A 25570-nucleotide genomic window follows, 5' to 3' on the forward strand; every position below is an offset into this window, starting at 1 on the left:
TAATTCATTATTATTCTCTTTTTTCTTTCTTTTTTGTATTTGTACTGTTTGTTGTCTTTTGCACACTGGTTGTCCATCCTGTTGGTGGGGCCTTTCATTGATTCTATTATGGTTATTGGATTTATTGAGTTTGCCCACAAGAAATTGAACCGCAGGGTTGTATATGGTGACATATATATGTGCTCTGAGAATACATCTACATTGAGCTTTGAGGAGGGTAACTATGGAAAGGGTAGTACAAAGGAGGGAATTAATGCATGGAACCAGAAGTGAGTGAAGCACCGAACTGTAGCTCTCATTGGTATTCACCAGGGAGAAGGATATGGATGATTCCAGGGCATGCTGACATCAAGAATTAGGAGGCATTGGCTCTCGTAAAGTACATTAAGTTGTAGAAGACCCCAAGGCCTGATAGGATCTTCCCTAGCTTATTTCTGGATGCATGTGTACAGACAAGAACATGAGTATTACAGACTATTAATACATGAGATTTTGCTGAAAATCTTGAGTAACACACACAAAATGCTGGACGACCTCAGCAAGTCAGGTAGCATCTACAGAGGGGAATAACAGTCGATGTTTTGGGCCAAGACCCTTCATCAGGACTGGAAAGGAAGCGGACAGAAGCCGGAATGAGAAGGTGAGGTGGGGGGGGAACTATATGCAGGAAAAATAGTAACAATTTAATTTGGCATCATAATCTATATTCAACGTAGGCTTCACAACACCAAAATTATAAGAATATTGAAATTGCGGCAGTGAAAAGGGAGGGAAAGGAGACTGTAGAAGGGAACACTGTTTCTGCCGTGAGATACACTTGCTGAAGTCAGGTTGGATTTGCAAAGGGGCATTAAGACTAGTTTAAGTCTAGAGGCAGATTATGGCAAAGTCTGATTAAAATTTTAAAATGGGTATAATGATGGAGAAATTTCTATGGAATCAGCACTCCAAGAGAAACTGTAATCATTTGTATAGCAGAAGCAACATAGGTTTGATTGAAAGGTTCCACAAGATCCCTAAAGCTAAGACGTTCTAGCCACAAAGGAGGAGGTTTCAGTGGACAAAATATTAGTGGCTACAGAAAGGCTGGGCAGGACACAGTAGAAAATACCAATACTATATCAATCATATTTATATTGCCATTTGATTAGAGCTATTTCATTGTTAGGGAAAAAAAAGTATTAAAATTACTGGATATATTCAGAAGCGAAAATGAGTGAGTGTGGAGCTAACATGCTCCATCTTGAGTTGGTGTCCCAGCTACACAAACAAGGAAATTAAATCTTAGCTCCAATGTGGATCTGTGTATGAACTTATGAGTTAACAGTGTCCTGCTTCTGGGTACCTGGATTGAAGAGAGAATGAGATGTTCAAGGATGTTGGAAACATAACAGAATGTTAGGAGTGGAGCTACTGCATGCAAGGATATAGGAGACAGTGGTTATGGTACAGGAATAATACTTTCAAAAAGGTACAAATCCAAAAACCAAGGAACTTTACACAATCTCATATGGATAATGGATACAAGGCGCTTGATGAAAATATATTTATGGTAGCAGGAAGGATGATTTGCAAACAAAATTAGCTCATTGCAATTATGTGCGAATGAAAGAAAAATAGTTGCAGACATTTGTACGTTTGTGTCAGGACACAGGGAGACCTTGAGTACTGTAGCCAAGAAGGATTTCAAAAGAGAGGTTCAACAAATGCTCTTTGTGTCAAAATGTGATGTTCACTGGAAGATTTTTTTATGTGTTTGTGGGCTTCTGAATCGGCTGTAGTGATGCCTCATTTTTGTGAACTTCAGTTCTGATGCAATTTGCATATTTTTATTGTTTGCACAATTTTTATTTTTCTTTCTGCACATCAGGTGTTCGACAGTCTTCTTTTAATGGGTTCTAGTGGGCTTCTTTGTTTTGTCATGGCCTGTAAGGAGACAAATTTCAAGGTTGTATAAAGGAGACATACTTTGATAATAAATGTACTTTGTACTTTATATCTGTTGGGAGCAAGAATGTAAGGGGCTAAGTATGTAAGGGAAGGGATTAAGGAAATAGAGGAAAGAATTTGTTAATTATTCTTTGATCTCAATAAGTTGCAGAGTTTTGATAAATGAGACAGAAGGTTCAGGTAGAGCAGGTGATTGAGGGCTAAATCTATATCTATTTGTCTGATGTACGGAAATGTTTTGGAATAAGACAGTGAATCTCAGGGTGATGTGACAATGAAAAAATTGAAAACAAAGTAAATTCTTTTGATATAAAGATATTAAAAATAAAAGGTGTAGGAGCAACTGAGTTATCATGGCAAATCAAAGGCCAGAGGCCAGAGAGCTGAGATTTACAAAATGCAACTTCTAAGAAATTTCGGGAAAGAGATTCCTCTGCCTCTTGCATGGGATAAATGCAGCAGTAAGTGAAAGAGAGATTAAAATTAGATTAGACTAGATTAGATTCAACTTTATTGTCATTAAGCTGTGTACAGATACAAAGCCAATGAAATGCAGTTAGCGTCTAACCAGAAATGCAAAAGAATAGATTTATTTACAAAATAACTGCGAATAAAATGTGCTACAGTACACAAATATAAAAGTTCTGAGACAGTACAACATTGGTGCAATACTGCTTAGCGCTGTGATGTGAGGTTCAGCAGGGTCACAGCCTCAGGGAAGAAGCTCTTCCTGTGCCTGCTGGTGCGTGAGCGGAGGCTCCTGTAGCGCCTACCAGATAGGAGGAGAGTAAAAAGTAAAAAGTCCATGGTTAGGGTGTGGCTCCTAGCATGCCTGAAGTCCACAATGATCTCCTTAGTCTTCTGGGTGTTAAGGGCCAGGTTGTTGTCGGCACACCACGCGGCCAGGTGCTGGACCTCGTCCCTGTAGACCATCTCGTCATCCCATCTGATCAGGCCAACCACCGTGGTGTCATCTGCGAACTTGATTATGGAGTTAGAACCGTGTATAGGAACACAGTCATAGGTGAAAAGGGAGTACAGAAGAGGGCTCAGCACACAGCCTTGAGGCACGCCGGTATTCAAAGTGTTGTCTAACTTAACAGATTGGGGTCTGTTAGTCAGGAAGTCCAAGGTCCAGTTGCAGAGGGATGAGCTGATACCAAGCTGATTGAAGTTTGGCGATCAGCTTGGAGGGGGTCACAGTATTGAATGCTAAACTAAAATCAATGGAGATAAAGACAAAAGCAAAAAGAGGCCATGTAATAAAGAATCTAAAGGGCTCTGTGCTACAAACAACTGATCCAAATGTTTTTCCAGAAGAGTATGTTGATGACAACTAAGTTTGTACGAAGATCGGTGTGGCAGCTGAACAGACAGACTTGACAACCCATGATGATTTCCTTGTCTGTACAGCTGAGACACAAACTGAAGTCAGAGCATGTTAGCTGCTCTATCACTCAACGACACATCCTTATGGTAACCGTAAAGACAAGTGCAACAGTTAAAGGAAAACAAGAGGGCCATTAAAGTACAAGAAGCCTCTTCAGCGAGAACAAAAATTGCTTGGAGCTTGATTATGATGCAGCATGTCATGAGACAAGGGTGATGAGCGAGATGAAGCTGAACCAGCTGCACCTTTCAGCCCCAAGGACAAATTTACACACGATATTATGCTAAATAATCTATTCACGTTTAATGCTAATAACTACGGAGAGCAGTGCTCTTTCTGAAACTAGTGAACGCCTGCAGCCAAGATCCTGCTGAGCTTGAGTCAGAAGGAGGTAAGATCCCACATGGGCAAAGTTAAACAAATCCCTCAATACAACTAAGCAATTACTGTAGAAAGTCTGAAAGGATATTAATCTGGGGATGGGAAACCCCATATTGTAGGGCTTACCTAACAGTAGGACAACTGGGATCAACAGTATTCATGACAAATTCCTGAAGGTTGTATTCCACAAGAGATGGTAAACTCCAGTAATCAAATAAGACAGTTAGAAGAGGTAGTGTGTATGCAACATCATGGTGGATATTTCCAGATTGCTTTCCTGTTAGATTAGGAGCTACAGGCAGCAATTCCAAACTCAAAATCAGGAGATTCTCATTTTCTTTCAAAAAGTTACCAAACCTTTTATTGAATTTCCAGCAGCCCAAGTTTTAATACCATTCTATAGTCAAATAGATCTTCAGCAGGGTCATTTTAAATGATTTCAAACTGCAGTAAGAGAATGTATGATTCTTTGGGGTTTTACTGAATGATCAGCCTATTTATCAACTGGACAGCAATCTGCGCAGCGTTTCAATGCATTACCAAGTGAAATGACACATAAACTGAGTCATAATTACAGTTAAAAGTCAAAGTTTCCTGCCAAAATAATTTCACATCTCATTAGTTACTTGTTTTACAACTGAAGATCATCAACTTCTTCTGAATCAGTCGGCAGCAGCAGCACCAATCAGAGTAAACAAATAAAGCTGAGGATACTGAGTTGCAAATAGGGTGATTTTGCCCACCGAGTGGTTACCTTTGAGGCAGTGAGAAGCATCATTGTACACTTTTCTAGTACTGCCCTGGCAGCCGCCATCCTCGCTTTCTTCTTTTCATCCTTCAGATCCTGAAAAATAGATCAAATGCAACATTTACACATTACATCAACTTAATGGGTTAGATGCAATTTGTTGCATTATCAATGTTGCCATACTTTGAACATTACTGAAGCATACCCATGACAGTGATTGTTAACACAGCATTTATAAAAATGACAAAAAGTACCTTTCTATTTATCCCCTTGAAATAAATGATGCTGGAAGAGTCAAGATTTATTTCTCAACCTGACACAAAATGGAATGGTTATCAAAGACATTTCAGAACAACTAAGATTATAAAAATTGTCATGGGACTGAAGATCAGAGTGGCTAAAGATAGAATATTTCCTTTCCTGAAGGCCATTACAATCTTCATTGTTACCTGTTTTCTAAACAATTTTTGTTTCAGTTTTAATTTGTTTTAAAGCATTATCACAAAAATTAGATTCATATTAGCAGAAAAGCTAGATACATTCATAAAGTAAGTGAGACTGCATTGGTAGAGAAACAGGATTAAGGTTTCAGTTCAAAATCATTCATCAGAACTGTGAAAAGTTCAAGTTTATCATTCAACCAAACATGAATTTAGCCAAGCGAAATAACATTCTTCCTGGCCAAGGTGCAACACACATAGCCAAAAACATACAGTACACTGCACGTAGCACATATGATTACGATTTCAAAAAAACATAGTCACAAAGGAAAAACACATAGCCCAAGTCCCAGAGTGTCCAGCTTGTTATTCCACTGGCTGAACAATGGAGGGCAGAAGTTCAAGAAATTTAAGAAAGGAAAGAGTGGTGCAAAGATGAAAAGGTTGAAAGTGCAAAGTAACAAAAACATCTTGTGTGGAAATGGGGTACAACAATCTGAATTGCATAAAATTGCTAGAATGCTGATCATATCTGGAAGTCTGTTACATGTACAGTCACAGCTGAGGTGATGTAACATTGAGCTGCTATGGAAGAGTGTAAGAGACAATAGATCAAAAGAATCAAAGTGGGAATGAGGCAGCAATGAATGCAGTTTCAAAATTCCAACTGTAATTTCACATTTGGCAACAAGAGGATCCAGATCCCATTTTTGGACAGAAATGTTTTGCAATGCAATTGCCCAACATGCATTTGGTTTCTCCAAAGTAGAAGCGACCACATTGTATTCACTGAGTTGACGATACTTACTGGAAGAAGTATATCACTATTTCACATGGAAAGTGGGTTTGTGACTCTAGATCACAGAAAAGGTGGTGGTAAAAGGGCAGGCATCTTCTGCAGTTCCACAAGAATGTGCAACAACAGAGGAGGACAGAAGAATGTAATAGATCATCTTGGAAGGTATAGTCCCATTGGGGAACATACGCCTGGTGGTAGCATCCCACCCGAGGTGTTGAAGATAGCAATTAAATGGGAAGATGGTGGAATGAAAAGTGAAGACAAGAGGAATAGTTCCAGGAGCTGGGAAAAATGCTGTTATGGAATTCAAACTTGGGCCCTCTGCAATTTTAATGAAGGCTTCTGAATTGCTGCATAACCATGACACAACCGTTACCATTATTGCATTGTAGAAATAATACATGTGTACTGCATATGTAGGGCATTGTGACCTTTCATTTATTATTGGGCAACAATGCACAAACTCTTTACAGAGCAAGCTCCATACCTTGATCACTGTTGTCTACGTTATCCTGATCTCAAAGGGAATATACTGCCCATTGTACTTATTGTAATCATGCAAAGGCACTTATTTTGTGCAATAAATCATATTTCAGATCCAATGAAGAAATTCCAAGTTTAACAATGGAGCAGAATTATTCAATATCTGAAATCCTGGTCACAGTCTTGCACGAAGAAGACCTTTGTGTAATATTTAAATATGAAAACTGCATAACCAGATCATTTTCTTAACATATATGTGCACACATAAAGACATGAACTGAGTCTTAATTATCCTCTTTCTAACATATATAAAGACATTAAAGACCAATTGTGATTTTCATATTTATGTCCTCATTGAGAATTGGCAGGTAATAAGAAATCTTTAACAGCATATGAATCTATATTCACCAGATCAACTCAATAGCTGACAGTGAGAGTTGCTTTTTACTATTGTTTTAAAACAACTATAGACAATACCAAACTCAAGATGCTGGAAATCAAGTGGAAGTAAAATCTCAAAGAATTTGCATAAAATCATGTATTTAGAACATAAGCATATTTTAGGCAAATAATTAGAGGATTGAAGAATGCACTGCTGATTGTAGAAGAACAATGAAATGGGCATGAAACAAATGTGTGTTCAGCATTAGATTTCTTAACTTATGTGGCTCTTTTCAAGATCAACAGTCGAAACAGTGCAGTTAATGCTGGCAAATAAAGCAGCTTCAAATATAAAAAATACAACTTCTCACTTGAAGTCATTAGCTTGAAGTAAAACACAGAAGAGTCATAGAACTAGGTGCAGATAAAGGTCCTTCGGGGCCTCTACTCCAAGCCAACCAATTAACCAGCACAGTCCCATTAACTTGCACCCGGACCACAGCCCTTCATGCCCCTCCAATTCAAATACCTATCCAATTTCCTCTTAAATGTTGAAATGGAGTCTGCATCCACCAGCTTGTGCTGGAGCTCGGCCCACACTCTCATCACCCTCTGAGTGAAGAAGTTTCCTATCATGTTTCCCTTAAACATTGCACCCATCACCCTTAACCCAAGACCTCTAGTCCTAGTTTCACCCAACAGTGTAAAAAGCCTGCTTGCATTTACCCTATGTTTACCCTTCATAATGTTGTATATCTCTATCAAATCTCCTATGCTCCAGCGAATTGTTCCAACCTAACATGGTGGTGCCAGTGACCAACAATGACATCCTTCAGACAGCTCACAAAACTACTTCTGCTTCCTCCTCTTCTTTTAACTATGCATCTTCACCTGAACTGTGATAAAGCTGTAATTTCCTGCAAGCTGTAATTTCCATTTTGATTATGTATTTTTTGGGCTGACTGAGTGATCTGGCACTTGCTACCTCTTGGGGAATTCGGTCAGACTGATCTTTTTGGGGAGGACTCTGTGACTTGATGTACAATGTCCTCAGCTCTGAATGCACTCCGTGATTGCAAGCACATTTTTGAAGGACCCTGTGGCACATGTTCCATGGGTTTCTGGTTACTCTTTTTTATGCTATTTGAGGGGTTTGATCAAGGCACTTTGGTGTGGAACTGGCTCTGTAGCTGAGGCCTGCAGTCATCGACAAAGCTGAACGGAACTGACTCAGTGACTGTGGCTTCTGTGAATTGATGTACTATGTGCGATTTGCTCATTTTTTGCTCGATTTGTTCTTCTTTTTCACATGTTGGGTGTTTGATGTTTTCTTTAAGTTGGGTCCGTGGTGCTTGTTTCGTGGCTGCCCATGGGAGGATGAATCTCAGGGTTGTATACTATATACATACTTTGATATAAATGTACTTTGAAACTGAAGTCTATTCAACCTTTCCCTGTGACCCAGGTCCTTAATTCTTGGCAACATCCTTGTAAATTTTCCCTGCACTCTTTCAATTTTATTGACATCTTTCCTGTAGGTAGATGACCAAAACATTTCAAAATACATTTACTTTCTGGCCTCTCCCACAAAGCCAATGTCTAGTCCCATTTACGACCTCATCTTGATTGCCAAGTGACTGAACCTTTTTAATCAACCTACCATGCAGGACCTTGTCAAAGGCCTTGCTGAAGTCCATGTAGACAACATCCATTGCTTTGCCTTCATCAACTTTCCTAGAAACTTCCTTGAAAAACTCTATACGCAGATTCAAAATTCAAAGTAAATTTATTATCAAAGTCACCATATGTCACCATTTACTACACTGAGATTCATTTTCTTGCAGGAATTCACAGTAAATACAAAGAAAACAATAAAATCAATGTAAAGCTACACACTGTTTAGCCTTTGAGGCAAATTGCCATGTTCTTCTTGGGCACTGGTGTAACTAGATTGCCAAAGAGAGAAACTACAGGTATCAGTGAACTCTACAGCCAGTTCATCAGCACAGGTCTTCAGTTCTCAGCAAAATACCCCGTCTGGGCCAAATGCTTTCCAAGCGTTCACCTTCCTGAATGATGATCCCATGTTGGCCTCAGAGAATGAAATCACAGGGTTGTCAGGTGCTATGGGAAATTTGTGAATGTGCCTCTGTGTTTTGTCCGTCAAAGTGAGCATAAAAGACACTGATCTTAGCTGGAAGTGAAACCATGTTGTCACGCTGCCCTCAACCACATCTCTTCCCTTTTGCTCACGTCTGCCCTCACTCCATTCTCCCACCAGGGATAGGTTTCCTCTTGTTCTCACCTACCACCCTGCCAACCTCTGTGTCCAGCACATAATTTTCCATTAACTTCCGCCATCTCCAACAGGATTCCACCACGAAGCACATCTTCCCCTCCTCCCCACTTTCTGCCTTACACAGGGATCGATCCCTACGCGACTCCCTTATCCTTCTGTCCCTCCCCACCGATCTCCCTCTGGGCACTTACCCTTGCAAGCAGAACAAGTGCCACACCTGCCCCTACACCTCCTCCCTCACTACAATTCACGGCCCCAAGCAGTCCTTCCAGGTGAGGCGACACTTCACCGGTGAGTCACTTGGGGTCATTTACTGTGTTTGGTGTTCCCTGCGTGGCCTCCTTTATATCAGTGAGGCCCGACGTAGATTGGGAGACCACTTCACCAAGCACCTACACTCTGTCTGCCAGAAAAAGCTGGATCTCCCAGTGGCCACCCATTTTAATTCCACTTCCCATTCCCATTCCAACATGTCAATCCATCGCCTTCTCTATTGCCGCGATGAGGTCAGTCTCAGGTTTGAGGAGCAACACCTTATACTCCGTCTGGGTTGCCTCCAACATGAAGGTGTGAACGTCAGCTTCTCAAACTTCCGGTAATGCCCAACCCCTTACCCATTCTCAATTCCCATTTCCCTCTCTCAATTTATCACCTTACCTGCCCATCACCATCAACCCCCCCCCCCCGTGCTCCTCCCCTTTCTCTTTCTTCCATGGCCTTCTGTCCTCTCCTGTCAGATTCTCCCTTCTCTACCCCTTGATCTTTTTCACAATTGACTTCACAGCTCTTTATAGCACCCATCCCTTCCCCCTCCCGGTATCACCCATCACCTTGCATTTCTTCCACCCCCCCCAACTTTTTTCCCCAGTCATGATGAAGGGTCTTGACCCAAAATGTGACTGTTTACTCTTTTCCCTAGCAGCTGCCTGGCCTGCTGAGTTCCCACAGCACTGTCTGTGTGTTGCTTGGATTTCCAGCATCTGCAGATTCTCTCTTGTTTGTCACATGTATCACTTGCTTTAACTTTGAAGAAGGTGACAACATTCAAGCACTGCCACAGCGATCAAGCATCTTTCTCTGATTCCAGTTTGGTTCGGAACTGCCGCGCTGCTTGTGAGATAGCTTTCCTGAGGTCATACCCAGACCTCTTGTATTTTCCTTGACTGCCAGACCTGAATGCCACTGATCTGGCCCTCAGCAGATTGCAGATCTCTTGGTTCATGTTGGGGGAAAATCTAAATGATTTTGTAGGGACACACTTGTGCACGATGGACTTCATAAAGTCCATGGCAACCATGGCATGTGCATTCTGTTCTTCTGATGAGTCCACAAACATAACCCAGGGCACCGACCTGAAGCAGTCCCCTGGCCACTCCTCTGCCTCCTGCAACCACATCCTCAATGTCCTTACATCTGGAGTTTTCACCTCTGCCTCCATGCCGGTAGGAGGATTACAGCCAGATGTTCAGATATTCCAAAATACGGTCTAGGGATGGAACGGAAGGCATTCCTTGCACAAGTGTAGCAGTGGCTGAGTGTGTTTGGACCCCTGGTGCTGCAGGTGATATACTGATGATAATTAGGCAGAGATTTCTTCAAGCAAGCTTGATTGAAGTCCCTGGCAATGATATGAAAGGCCTTTGGGGTAGGATGTTTTTTGTTTACTTATCACAACCCTCTGTACATTGAGTGCTTGCTCAATATTGGCCATTGGTGGCATGTAAACTGCAGTCAGGATCACGATGAACTCTCTAGGTAACAGCACTTAACATTAGAGGTTCTAGTACGGGAGAAGGGTGCAGCAAGACCGCTAATTCTGAGCCCAACAAAGAGTTTATCATGAAACACAGACTCCCACCTTTTGGCCTCTTTGAATCAGCAATCCATCTAGTGGATTGAGAAGCCTTCAAGTCTAATTGCCATATCCAACTTGTCTAAAGTGAGCCTTGTCTCCATGAAACAGAGGAAGCATCCCTCATTTCCCTCCGATACACCAGTCTTGCCCTGAGGTCCTTCATCTTGTCTCCAGTGACTGCACATTTGCTAACAAGATATTGGGTAGAGGAAGTTATACGCCCCACCATTTTAGTCTGGCTTGAAGTATCCCCGCTGCCCTCTCTTGCAGTCATGGCAATAACTGAATTCCATTCGCTTAAAGGTGCAGTAACTTCATACCTGAGAGTCAAGTCCGCCGAGTCCTTCAGGATACCATAAAATTGATAGTATGTTTTACAGGTTTAAAAGTACATTCCTTCAAGGGAAATTACAGGCTGCAGATTGCAGCGATAGTGGTTTAGAAGAAGTAAATCTGCAAGTTTTGTGAGCTGCCCGTTAAATATCGCCATCAGCATCATGACTAAGACTGTTATTTAAGATTGGTAGATTAAGATTCAAACAGCATTGAAGCATGTAAATTATAAATCTATGTGGTTCTTCACATTTTTTGAGCACCAGCAAAGGAGGCTGAAGTTTCAGTGGTCTGCTGAAATATCCTTGAGAGTCACTTTATTTTGCTCTCAAGGCGAAAACATTGACCAGTGTACTTAATGTAAGAACGCAAAGGAACTTCTCTTATTATTTGCCGTAAAGTATATTTCAAAGCAGACCTAATGAAGAAATTCCAAGTTTAAGAGTATATCAAAATTATTCAATAACTGTAATTTTGACCACAAATTTGCGCAAAGAACCCATGTGTAATATTTAAACATGAAACCTGCAGAACTAGATCATCTTCTCAAAATACATGTGCACATGCATGCATATATATTCTTCTGAACAGTGAATGCTGTTGAGCAATGTCAGAGAAGACACGTTTTTGTAACACAAAACCTTAGACAGATATCAGTTAGCAGTTTTAAGATATCTATATCTGGATGTGCCCTAAAACTGCTGACACACGTGGCTAATGTGCTGTGCAACGGCTGGGCAACCCATTAAAATCTAGGACATCATCATTAGGAGCTTGTATATTTGTTTACAATACTGCCAGAATAATGATGTAGACTGACTGTAAAACTGGTAGAACATAAAATCAACTTCCTTTGAACAACACAAGCAATTAAAAAGGGATTATTTTCCCACACAGGAACCAGAACTGATAAACACATTTGCACAAAAAATTAAAAGAAATTAATGAATAAACAAGACAAATTTAATAGCAAAAATATTTATGATGAACCCAGTCACATTAGAATCACATTCTACAGATTAGCTAAATTACACTAAAGTTAAAGGAAAATTTCAGAACTCTAGCTATTAATCTTCTTTGGGCTAATAAGTAAAATTGCACAAGGTGCATGATTAGAAAAGATAGGCTTTGAGTGCCAGAATTCATAACAAAAGTAGTTCCACCTTCAAACATTTTTTTCTAAGTTGCAGTTCTCAGCAAGAAATGCCTGAAGGCCACAGCTGAGTTGAGCACAACCATTTGCACCTGACTTTTAAAATTGGTCAATAAGTGACTAAATTAAATCATACAACATAAAATAAATAACAGAACATAATTTACATACTTGAATCATGATTGGATTTTGAAATCAGAGTTCAAAGTAAATTCATTATCATAGTACCAGGTGCCCCCCGCTTTACAAATGTTCGCTTTACGCTACTTCGCTTTTACAAAAGACCTACATTAGTAACTTGTTTTCGCATTACAAAGAGGATTTTCGCTTTTACGAAAATTTTTCCCATATAAATGAATAGTCCTTTGCTTTACGCCATTTCGGCTTAAGAAAGGTTTCATAGGAATGCTCTAACTTTGTAAAGGGGGGGGAACACCTGTACCAATATGTTACAATATAAGATTTATTTTCTTGCAGGCATACTCAATAAATCCAGTAACCATAATAGAATCAATGAAAGACCACACCAACTGGGCATACAGCCAGTGTGCGAAAGACAACAAATTGTTAAAATACAAAAAGAAAGAAGAAATAATAATAATAAGCAAGCAAAAAATATCGAGAACATGAGATGAGATGTCCTTGAAAATGAGTCCATAGGTTGTGGGAACATTTCAGTGATGGGGAAAGTGAAGTTGAGTGAAGTTATCCCCTCTGGTTCAAGAGTCTGATGGTTGAGGAGTAATAGCTGCTCCTAAACCTGGTGGTGCATGACCTGAGGCTCCTGTGGGGCAGTGAGAAAAGAGCATGACCTAAGTGGTGGAGTTCCTTGTTATTGGATGCTGTTTTCCTGCAACAACACTCCATGTAGATGCAATCAACGGTGAGGAGAGCTTTACCCATGATGGTCTGGGCTGTATCCACTACTTTTTGTAAGATTTTCCATTCAAGGACATTGAAATTTCTGTACCAGGCTGTGATGCAACGAGTCAATATGCTCTCCACCACACATCTACAGAAGTTTGTCAAAGTTTTAGATGTCATGTCAAAACTTTGCAAACTCTTGAGGAAAAGAGGAGCTTTCTTTATAATGGCACAAGCGCTGGGCCCAAGACTGGTCCTCTGAAATGATAACGCCGTGTAATGTAAATTTCTCCCTCTGATCCCTCGTTGAACAGTGGCTCTTGGACCTCTGGTTTCCTCGTCCTGAAGTCAATAATCAAGTTCTTGGTGTTGCTGACATTGAGTAAGTGGCTGCTGCTGTGGCACAACTCTGCAAGATTTTCAATCTCCTTCTATATGCTGATTCATGTCATCAGCAAACTTCAATTCTCGTCTTTTTTTAATGTTAAAATGAGATTGTTTTGACAAATACATTTCCGTTGTCATAAACAGAACAGTGTAGTGCAGAGAAGACACAGGTAGATCATCCAGCTGTGGTGGGGAGGTGGTGGTGGTGTGGGGTATAGCATACTCCAACCTCATCCCACCTTCAGAATCATGTCCATAACCCTGCAGTTCAAACTCCAAGGATACATGCAAATTTCTATTTAAAGGTTTCTGCCTCTACCAAGTTTTAGATAATGAGTTATAAATCACTATGGGTGAAATTTTTTTTCCTTACTTTCATCTAAACTCTTAACCAGTTACTTTAAATCACTACTTCCTGGCACCTGATCCTTCTGCTAAGAGAATAAGTCCTTGTATTTACCCTGCCTAGGCCTTTAAGCACCTCAGTTATGTGTCCTTGGCCTCCTCTGTTTCCAAAGAAAATCATTGTACCTTATTCAATCTTTCCTTCAGGCTCCAATTTTCCAATCCTGGCAACATCTTTATAAGTTGCTCTTGCAACTTCTCCAATGCACTCACATTTTTCCTACCGTGTGACCACAATTGTAAACTGAGGCTGTGCTGGGTGTAGCCAGTGATGGATATAGTTCGATCATAGTCTTGCTGCTCTAAATTTTCTATGCTTTGGCTACTAAAAGAAAGCATTTCACCTGGTTTTTAACCACTTTGTCTACCTCTCCCACTACCTCTAAATATCAATGGGCACATAATACAGAGGTCACTGTTCCTCCTCACCACTCAGTTTCTTGCCATTTAGTTTATATTCCATTGCCTGGTTGCATCTTCCCAGCTGCATTACCTCCCACAACACTGAAGTCAATTCCATCTATTACTTTTCTGTCCAACTGACTAGATCACCTAAACTTACCTGTAGTCTAAACCATGCAGTTCATACTGTCTGGAAAATACTTTGTCATGCCACATGTATTTTGGACTAATGTTTTTAACATTATATTACAAAAGAAAACTAATTGCCATGTGCTGATCATTTTTGGAAGCCTACTGGGAACAATCTTCCAATCGTAGAAGTACCATTCAACCAATGTTCTTTGCTTACTGTTCCTGAACTAACTTTGAATCCAATTTGCCAATCTTCCTTAGATTCCAAGGGGATTCTCCTTTATTTTTGAACAACTGCCACAGAGAAACCTGCCAAAAGTCATGCTAAAGCCCACAGTGGCTACATCAGATGCACTGATCTTATCAACATGTTACCACTTAAAAAAAAATCAATCATGAGGCCATATCTTTGCTGACTGCTCCAAATTCAATTGTACCTTTCCAAGTGCCTTTTCTGCTAATCCTTAACAATGAAATCCCATAATTTGTCTACCACTAAAACATCACACATAACTGGCCCACAGTTAGATTGCCATTTTCTTTTTAAAGGAAAATACATTGTTAGCTGTACTCAAATCCTCTTACATCAACATTTTTAAAAATTGTTGTCAGAACCTCTGCAATTTTCTCATTTTATTCTTTCAAGAACCTGAAGAGACATCTATTCAATCCTGGCTAGTAATTATTTTCAAAGATAGTAAAACCTTTTAATACTTCCTCTTTCATGTAGAACAGATTCTAAACTTCACACTCATTTGCCTTAACTACAGCATTAACATAATCTATTTCTTTGTGAACATAGCAAATTATTCATTAGAATCTATGTCTTCCACCACACAAGACTTGTACTTGTCTCTAATGGGCTCACTTATTTCCGTTATATAACCATATAACAATTACAGCACGGAAGCAGGCCATCTCAGCCCTTCTAGTCCGTGCCGAATGCTTACTCTCACCTAGTCCCACCGACCTGCACTCAGCCCATAACCCTCCACTCCTTTCCTGTCCATACATCTATCCAACTTTTTTTTAAATGACAAAATCAAACCTGCCTCTACCACTTCTACTGGAAGCTCGTTCCAGTTTATCATTGCATTTACAGAACACTGTGCTTTCCTAATTTCCTTTATCATTTCACTCTTGTATTACAGGTTTCCTGCTGTTTTAAGCTCTTGGTATTAAAAGGAAACAATCATTTTGTGTCACATTTCTCCTTCTGTGTACCTTGTATTCTGAAGCTATGGATTGGGAGCTCCACCATTTTTTATTGTGGGAACATGTTTTCTGCAAACTCCTTGAATCTCCTTCTTAACTGGCTTCCATTGTACTAATCTGATTCAGCTTCAGCAACTTGTTTCCAGTTAGTTTTATTAAAACACTTTTTTGTCAAGTAAAATTGGCCTTCTCTCAATTTAGAACCATTAACTACATTATTGTTGCATTTTGTACAACTATGATAAATCAAATAGAATTGTGATTCCTACCATAAAATTACCTTCACACCGGCACTTCTTGCATTTCCTCAGCTTCAGTCTTTATGTCCTAACTCTAAATTCACAATTACGTGCCTTCGTATTGGACTTGCATTTGTCAGAAACTTGCCCCCAAAGTTTTAATTGTTTTACATGAACAATTAAAACCAACTCTACATACAGATTTTCCCGATCACAACAAGCCAATCAATAAAGTTGTTGCTTGGACCAACTAACATAGCAACATAAAACTGTTACTTAACTATGTTTCCACTGACTGCAGAATATTGTCAATTAATTATATGGCATTTAGACTTTTTCTTATTTGATGTAGTTTCTCATTGTGTGCTTTTTAATAATACCCAAGGAGACATTTAAATATTACTGTAAAATATTTTATAACCATTTCAGAACCGTATACAGAAATTAATCAATCTTAAGAGCTACAAACAGGACATTAATTTCCTTTTCCTCCACATGAACAGATGCAACCGGTTATGAATGACAGCTACTTTGAGTATGCCAAATCAATCATCTCGCAATTCAACAAAATAAATCAGTATCAATATGCTGCTGACAATCCAATGCACATTCAATCACTTCAGCTTTCCTGACTTAATAATGGATGTTTGTGGTAATACATAATTCATTACTCTGTATTGCTGCATGTAACCTTGTCCCATACCTGTCTTATATTAAGTATTTTGCCTTTCCTTCGCCAGCATTTATTTAAGCAGTTGCCATGCAACATGTCCATTTAGCTTGTTAAATGGGAATCACAGACACAAAAAGAAGCACTTTAAGACACTAAGCAGGCAGGCTTCAGAGAATGTTAGCCTGCTGTGGCATCCAAGGTTTGTTTCACAGCATAATGTCAGAAATTCTCATTTTTCTCCCTAGAACATTAATATTTTCTCAAAGATTACCTGAAATAGTATTCAGTCCAATTATATTTTGAACACTTAGCTGTTAGGAATACACCCTCTGTATTTCCTGAATTTTGTCTTCTCATGTTTGATGTTCCTGAGTCAGAAAATTGTTTCCAGTGGAACCACTGACCTCATGCTCACTGCACTGTTTTCCTGTCATAGCTATTGGGTTTGGATCAATCTTTCCCCACATCCAACCCACCTGAACAGAATCCAGCCCGTTACTCCTAAGTCATTTAAGGATATGCTCCAAATCATTTAAGCAAACAGGAGTTCAGTTGTATAATTGCACTAGGTGCAAACACATATTTATCAGCATAGTTCAAAGCAAAGTGATTTAAAAGGTATTATAGAGACCATTTTACTTTTCATTCCTAATAAGCTGCACATACTTGTATTTGGTTTACTGATAATTTAAAATATATCTTGAGCTGAAGTCTTTTCAATGCAGAACATTTTAATGCACACTAAATGGAGTGGGATTTCTACAATGAGAAAGATCAGATTAAATAGTAAATTAATTCTAAATTCTGCAAATACTCAGTGTAGAAAGAGAAATAATTTCACATCAATGACTATCCAGAATCTTTCTGACAAGCCTTTAATTCTATTTCTCTTGTGATGAAATTTCTAGCTTTTATTTGACATTTCAGTGTGTGAAGTATTTAATATAAAAGTAATTAAACCACAAAGCTTTTGCCGATGTTTTATTTCACATGATTTCTAAGTTGCCAGGATTAAAACCAGCAGGCTAATACAGGGCAAGTAAGAGGTTACTAGTTAAATGCAAGTGGGAAAAAGGAAATCTCATTTGAAGAGAAATAAAGCAGAAAGAGTGTATGGGGGATTGTGTAAAGCACACTTGAGTTAAAACGGCCAGTTTTTGTGCTGTAAGCTGGAAGCAACCCACCATTATTAGTAGGTGGCTTGAACCAAGTAAATTTAAGTGAAATGCCCCAAAATATACTGAGTGCATCTGATTCAATCAGCAAACCACTTTAAAAATGTCAGCATATACGTATTATTGCAGCCCTGTAAATAAGATGAAGAGGTTGGCCAATTGTTGTTATCCACTACATTAAATATATTCACAGAGAGTTTCCGCTATGGGCACAATTGACAATCACACTGCAGAACGTGCTCGGAATTGCAGTGGCTTCCAAAGTGAAGCTAGGGTTCAAGATTTCCCAACAACACATATAATCTTGAACAATCTTCCATAATTGTAGGACAACCCTTTTCCCAATAATGTTTTTTTAAAAGTCTTAAAGCATTATAAAAGTATGACGTACTTTCATTGGGATAGCAGAAACTGGAGTTTTCACAAATACGTTTTACTTTCCCCCCTCCCCAACCTCGTGGCTTAGCCTCCCAGAAAACTGCCTGAGTTGTGCAAAGCCACATCATCGGCGTATGTGTCAAGAAATGAACTGAAAGTAATATAAAATTTGACACCTAATTCTACAAGCACAAATTTTCATTCCTGGAGGACATAGGTGAAAAGTTCAGTAAGAACATGAGTAACAACACGCCAGAAACAGCTGCCAGAGGAAATGGTACATTAGATACACTGAGGAGGTATGTGGACAACTGCATCAATAGGTGTATCCTGTAGATAAGAGGAGTTCAGAAGGATATGAGACAAGTGCTGGGAAATGGAATGAGCTGAATATGCATCATGCTCAGCATGGACCAGTATGGGCCAAAGTGCTTTTTTCTCTGCTGTACAACTAGCTCTATGACTCTATAACTTTTATTCCATGACTCAGATTTTCTGATAATGGTTTGTGAATTCTGCAAGGGTAATTTCCATTACCCAATGTAGCATGACTGCAACATGGAGGTCTCCTGCATTGAAATCCTTATGCATACAACTGACACTTAACTACAAAAATTATATCAAATCATTAGCCAGTTCCATACGTCATCGGTCAGTTCGTCTTTTAATGTTCCTTACGGTTATGGCTATGCGGGCGGGGGGGAGGGGGGTTACTGAGGATAAGCTCCCACTATGTTCCCAAGGGCGTGAGTTTCAAATAGCCTCACTCCCTGGCCTTCACCTGTGGGTTAGCTACTAAACCTGGCAGAACTATTTCTACTGACAGGAGAAGGGGCGAAGGCGGGTGACTGGCACTTTAAAACCAGTCACTTCGGGCAGATGGGATTTGTCAGCTGATTTTGACAGCTCATCCAGGAGAAGGAAAACTCTGATTTCAAACCTTTGCTGCCTTGCGGTTATACCCACTCATGGATACCCCAAGGAAAAATTCTAAGGGAGTCCTATGTTGAGTTCACGCTGACGGGCAACTCCTGCGATGCTACTGGTGCTAAACTGTATCAGTCTCTGCCATTCCTTTCAGTTCATCAGCTATGTGGAGAGGGTGTGTTTGCAGCTCTCCATATCATACTGCCTTGGTTTGTGTACTGGCTTGGGGATCGACTTTGACCTCTAGGTCACAACATCCTGGGGCGACCCCAACCAATAGAGGGTCATACTTCTTTCAAATTTAAATATCTATAATTTTTAAACCTGCCTTTGTGCCTTAGGTGCAAGTAAATGTGTATAGTTTATTATACATTAATGTACAATTAATTAGGGTTGTTCTTGTTGAGGCCAATCATCCCAGACTCAGGGCACTGCCCTAAACTCAGTCTTCCTCAGCTGCTCCATTATAAACTCAGAATTAGATCCAAAGTAGGAACACTTGCTAATGTTCAGTTCCATTCAAAACAGTTCAGAAAAGGAGGCCGTCCATGCCTGCATGCAGCAATTCTAGGGTGATAGTCAGATACAGAAAAGTGGCAATTAACAACTGTGTCACATAAGCATTATGCAACAAACATTTCCCACAAAAGAATCAATAGACAATAGACAGTAGGTGCAGGAGTAGGCCATTCGGCCCTTCTAGCCAGTACCACCATTCACTGCGGTCATGGCTGATCATACACAATCAGTACCCCGTTCCTGCCCTCTCACCATATCCCTTGACCCCGCTATCTATAAGAGCTCTATCTAACTCTCTCTTGAATGCATCCAGAGACTCGGTCTCCACTGCCTTCTGGGGCAGAGCATTCCACATATCCACCACTCTCTGGGTGAAAAAGTTCTTCCGCATCTCTGTTCTAAATGGCCTACCCCTTATTCTTAAACTGTGGCCTCTAGTTCTGGACTCACCCATCAGCGGGAACATGCTTCCTGCCTCCAGTGTGTCCAATCCCTTAATAATCTTATATGTTTCAATCAGATCCCCTCTCATCCTTCTAAATTCCAGTGTATACAAGCCCAGTCGTTCCAATCTTTCAACATGACAGTCCTGCCATTCCGGGAATTAACCTTATGAACCTACGCTGCACTCCCTCAATAGCAAGAATGTCCTTCCTCAAATTTGGAGACCAAAACTGCACACAATACTCCATGTGGGGTATCACCAGGGCCCTGTACAGCTGCAGAAGGACCTCTTTACTCCTATACTCAATTCCTCTTGTTATAAAAGCCAGCAAACTCCTGCCTCTTCTCATTCAACCACATTGTTACCATCGTGTGTCTCACCATCAACTAACACTCTAGTCACCATTCACCAGACCAGCCACATGAAGACCATGACTACAACATAAGAACATAAGAAATAGGAGCAGGAGTAGGCCATCTGGCCCATCGAGCCTGCTCTGCCACTCAATAAGATCTTGGCTGATCTGGCCATGGACTCATCTCCACCTACCTGCCTTGTTCCCATAACCTTTAATTCCCCTTCTATGGAAAAATCTATCCAACCTTGTCTTAAATATATTTACTGAGGTAGCCGCCACTGCTTCATTGGGCAGAGAATTCCACAGATTCACCACCCTCTGGGAAAAGCAGTTCCTCCTCATCTCCGTCTTGAATCTACTCCCCTGACTTTTGAGGATACGTCTCCTAGTACTTGTCTCACCTACCAGTGGAAACAACTTTCCTCCCTCTGTCTTCTCTTAGGTCAGATGCTGAGTATCCTGTATTTTATGACTTATCAAAGTCTTTGCAACATCTATAAGGCATGTTTTCAGCATAATGCAATACTTTCTAATATCCTGGAAGACTGCAACTCAACAGCATTCAAGAAACCGACAGCACCAAGCTACCCATTTTGGACCACATCCATCACTCTAAAAATTTGCTCTATTATTGGCCAAGCTATGATCAGAGTGTCTTTAAAGAACAGGTTGTCCTGTCATTCCTTCATTGGGTCACGTGCTACCTGATTAAGCCAGCAATGCAAGAATCTCGCCAATGAGTAATTCAAAACTTTGATCTGGAACACTGGCAGTTCTCTGATCAGATCCAGCTTTTGTTTTTTTTTTAAACAAATGTCAAAAGATCATGAATAGGCAACTACTGTTGGACACAATGGGGGTTCAAAATTTCTTAATTTGTTGAATTGATTTGGGAGGGTTTGAATGAAATACACTGATCCTGTGTAGCTCAGAAATCAACTGTTCAACTTAAGTAAGCGTAGGTACAGTCACTGGGGAAAGTTTGTTTTATGTGACATGTTGTATGATGGCCTTATCCATAACCATGATTGATTTTGGCAAATATTTCATCAGAACTGGTTTGCCATTGCCTTCTTCTGGGCAGTGACTTTACAAGATGGGTGATCCCAGCCATCATCAATACTCTTCAGAGATTGTCTGCCTGGCGTCAGTGGTCACATAACCCGGACTTGTAATATGCACCGGCTGCTCATACAACCATGCACCACCTGTTCCCATGGTTTCACATGACCCTGACTAGGTGTCAAGTAGGAGCTACATCTTGCTCAAGGGTGACCTGTAGGCCAGCGGAGGGAAGAAGCACCTTACACTTCCTTTGGTAGAGATGTATCTCCATCCCACCACCCAAATTGAAGAAAGAGTGATTAAGTTAGGATTGATTTTTCAGATGCAAGAGCATCTCTCAATAAAAGTGCTTAAATTTATTCCAACAGCACCAGATGTTGCCCAGTTAGCAGTCCTCTCTCTAAAGACAGGAGGTTGTGAATTTAAGAGCAGCTCCAGAAACTTTGTACACAGAAAACTATATCATCTTCTGAGAAAGATGTTAAATCAAGGATCCTCTTTTAGCTTCAGAGATTGAACTTGGTATTGTTTGAACTAATATCTGGAAATTATTTTTAGCTCACCACCCAACAGTTAGCAATCAATTGTGTCAATACAACAGCATAAATTTATTTAATTAACACCTCCCAAGAACTTTGTTTATATATCTGATCATTTAGACTTAATAAAAAATAATTTCACAAATTCAGATGATAATCAACATTTCTGAATTATTCAGATGAGGTCGTCACCTAAACAAGTAAAGAATATAAGTGTTTAAAATTTAATGCTATAGAGTCATACAGCACACTAATAGGTCTCTTGGTCCCCAAGTCCATGCTGACTTCTTTGCCACCTACCTTAATCCCACTGGCTTGCATTAGGACGATGTCTCCTGCCTTGATTCCTCTCTAACTGCCTCTTAAACATATCTGAGTCCTCCCATCCAGCAGTCATCTTGATGAGTCTTCTCTCCATCTCAACCACATCCTTCCCGATGTGGATCAGGATGCAATTCTCAAAGTGCTTTGTAAAGTTGCAACATAGCTTCCTCACTCACCTATTCTTTGCTTCTGGTTTAAGATGGTGCTGGTGAACCCCAGAAACTACCTACTGGTGGCAAACAAAATAAAGAATCCAGCTAAACACTTCATTACTAACACTTTTACTGGTATCATTTATGGTAAACAACCACCGGCAACAATGGAGAGGTGGGCGAAGGTGAAGCTGAGTTGAGGGTCGAAGCGAGTGGGTGCGAGGTGACGTCGAGGCAGATTCAACGCAAAGTCAGGGTGAGCAAAGCAGTGGAGAAGCAGACTCAATGCTCGGCCACCTTAACCAAGAGCAAGGTTTTATCGATTTAAGTTGCATACCAATTTGGAAAGGTTGTGTTTGGGGTCCAGGTCCAGAGCGTATCAATGCATCAGGGGCAGGTCCTAGTGTGAGAAACAACCCATTGTTTGGATGATTTAAACACTGGGCTAGATGGATTGAAAGGACAGGGTGTCGGAACAGAGCTGAAGGGTCGGGCAGGTTCTGCTCCCTATTCCACAACGTTTACCCAGTTTGGTGCTGAACTGAGGGCAAGGCTGTGGCCTGCTCCGGCTGACCCAGGATTTCTGTCTGTGTACTTGCTTTCATTCCAAATGCTATTTGCTAACTTTTATCCTTTGCACGATTTGTTTTCTTTTTCCTTTGCACGTTGGGTGTTTGATGAGCTTTTTATTACGTGTCTTTTTGGATTTCTTTGTTTTGTGCCTGCTAGTAAGGAGGCAAATCTCAGGGTTGTACAATGTATACATAATTTGATAATAAACGTACTTTGAACTTTTGAAAGCAGGTATGTCTTCTTCACCAATTCATTGACTTTAGTTGCCACCTTCAAGTTATTATGAACTTTGAACAGCTAGATTACTCCATTCATCAACACTCCCTTGGTGCCCTATTTTATACTGTATATGCCCTTTTTCTACTTGAGTTCCCAAAATCCATAACCTCGCAGTTATCAAAATTAAATTCCTTTTGTAAATGCTCTGGCCAATTTCCCATCTGATCTACATCCTACTGTAGCCTTAGGCAGCATTCCTTATCATCTACATACTTAGTAATCATTGTTCCCAACATTCATATCCAAGTTATTAATATATATCATATACTGCAAGGGTCCCAGCAGTGATTCATGCAGAGACTGGTACACAGGTTTAGTTAAAACTGCATTTTCCTGAAGTATGAAGAGACATTCACAGCCGGAAGTTCAAATACTTCTCTTGAAAACATTGCTATATTTGGTGAGCCTAATTTTTAATGAACTAATCTTCTGCAACATTCAACATCATGTCACAATTATGCAGGTTCCTCAATAAAAAATCATTTTATTTATTCAAAGCTATAAATGCATGGGCAAAGCTAAATTCTCTCAATTATATTTCTCAAGCCGCATGTAACGGAAGTGTTATTATTAAAAAAAAAGATTACAAATCTTATAACAATCATAAATTTGAAACTCAATTTAGTGTAATATCTGAACACACTTACAGAGGAAATGAAGAAATACATGTGCTAAAAATTTAAATTTAAATTTACAAAAAGTTTACACCAGAGTATGGTAGTTGCCAGCACAGAACTTGGTCACCATTTAGGTGGCATTGGATGCATTTCAGAGCTGCTGCAAGTGGAAAATTCTCCCCACAAAAATTGCAACACGTTGCTAAGATTCTAGACCAAGCTGTGTTATGAATGAAAACAGGGTGAACAGGCCAAGATGTGAAGAATTTGGCTGGACTACGAGGATGTAAACAGATGATGAAAACAATGGCAAATGAGGGTCAGAGGTTAAACATAAACAACGATTTCCACTTTAATAGTGCTTTTATTGCAATAAAATGCCTTACAGCATCTCAGGGACATATAAAGATTAAATAAAACTGCCTTCATCATAGCAGTTCATCTATTACCTACATTTTGTCTGTCTCCCGTCAAATGGGCAAACTCTACCATCTCATTTCCAAATTGACTGAAGATCTGTACAAACTCCTGAAAGCTGCTCACTTTTTCCAGATGTTCCAAAGTTGCAAGGACCTGGAAAAAAAAAGATAACAAAGAGACTTGGCTAGATATAATCAATACGGCATATTGAACCAAAGCAAAATTAGAAAAACATAATTTGATTCTTTGGGACTTCAGCTGTCTTATCATCAGTCTAGCTTGATATGATCATTTAGGGGCAGAACAACATGGTGGTATCAAGGGACTAGTGGGGTAGTCATACAAAGTGAAATCAAAACTTCAGAAAACATTGAAGTTTACTAATCTACAGTATTTAACATCAAAGTTTACTAATCTAACAACCATCCGTGTAGCCACAGAATAGTTAATAGGAACATAGGAAACTTACCCTTCCTAATTTTTCCTCACAGTATGTGTATCTCTGAGATAGGAGCACACCTTTCAACAAACAAGTCTTACCGGTACATGAAAATTGCTATCAAGGCCAGAATGTATGTGAAGGTTATGAAAGGATCAAAGTTGCAAGTGTATTTCAGCCTCATATTAATTTATTTTCTCCACAGCCTTAAATGTTCTTGAAAGTTGGCAGTTTCTCTTCATTTTCATGCTATTAGCCCTATTGCTGACACTGATGGAGTTTTCCCTGTCCGATGGTTGAAAACAGGAGCATTTGTCGGGTCAGAAAGGGAAAGAAAAGGGCAGATAATTCCCCAAAAGAATTCTAAAATATTGCAATTAAGATATACCTGGCTCTTTGGAGAATACTGCATCTGTTTGAGAAAACAGGTGTGATGGCACGAGTTCACATCATATTAAACACTTCCTCAACCTGCCTCTATTACAACCAGAAGTTAAAAACAAATACAAGACTAGTTAAAAACATCATATCCTAGTGAACTATTTCTATTAAGTTGCGAAAACAGTCACTTCCACAGGTCCTTGTTTAGTTGTATGCAATGGCTATGGGTACCAGTCTTACAACTTGAATCAGAGAGGTGTATTGTGCTGCATTACCCGGTTACATAGAGCATGGGACTGTACTTAGCTGTGTTCTGATCATTGTTGTAATGCTGACATTTTAACATACTGTAAAATGGCTCCATGAGGGAATTTCCTCACAATCTCTCACCCATAAGCTTCCATTTCAGCGCCCACTGAATTGCCCATTTCTGGCCTATCTTTTCATTTT

At 39.9% G+C, this 25570-nt stretch overlaps 1 protein-coding gene across 2 annotated transcripts in view; it reads right to left on the reverse strand.

Annotated features, from left to right (window-relative positions):
* Positions 1-25570, reverse strand: part of ctnnal1 (catenin (cadherin-associated protein), alpha-like 1) — a 285354-nt gene that overhangs the window by 84214 nt on the left and 175570 nt on the right. For both annotated transcript variants that reach the window (XM_059972319.1, XM_059972320.1), the window contains exons 4-5: positions 24334-24453; positions 4476-4565 (exon numbers count right to left, since the gene is read on the reverse strand). In XM_059972319.1, the coding sequence (XP_059828302.1) occupies positions 4476-4565; positions 24334-24453 (210 nt within the window). The remainder of the gene's footprint in view (positions 1-4475; positions 4566-24333; positions 24454-25570) is intronic.

This window comes from Hypanus sabinus, chromosome 6 (assembly GCF_030144855.1).
Source record: "Hypanus sabinus isolate sHypSab1 chromosome 6, sHypSab1.hap1, whole genome shotgun sequence".
NCBI classification, from domain to species: Eukaryota; Metazoa; Chordata; class Chondrichthyes; order Myliobatiformes; family Dasyatidae; genus Hypanus; species Hypanus sabinus.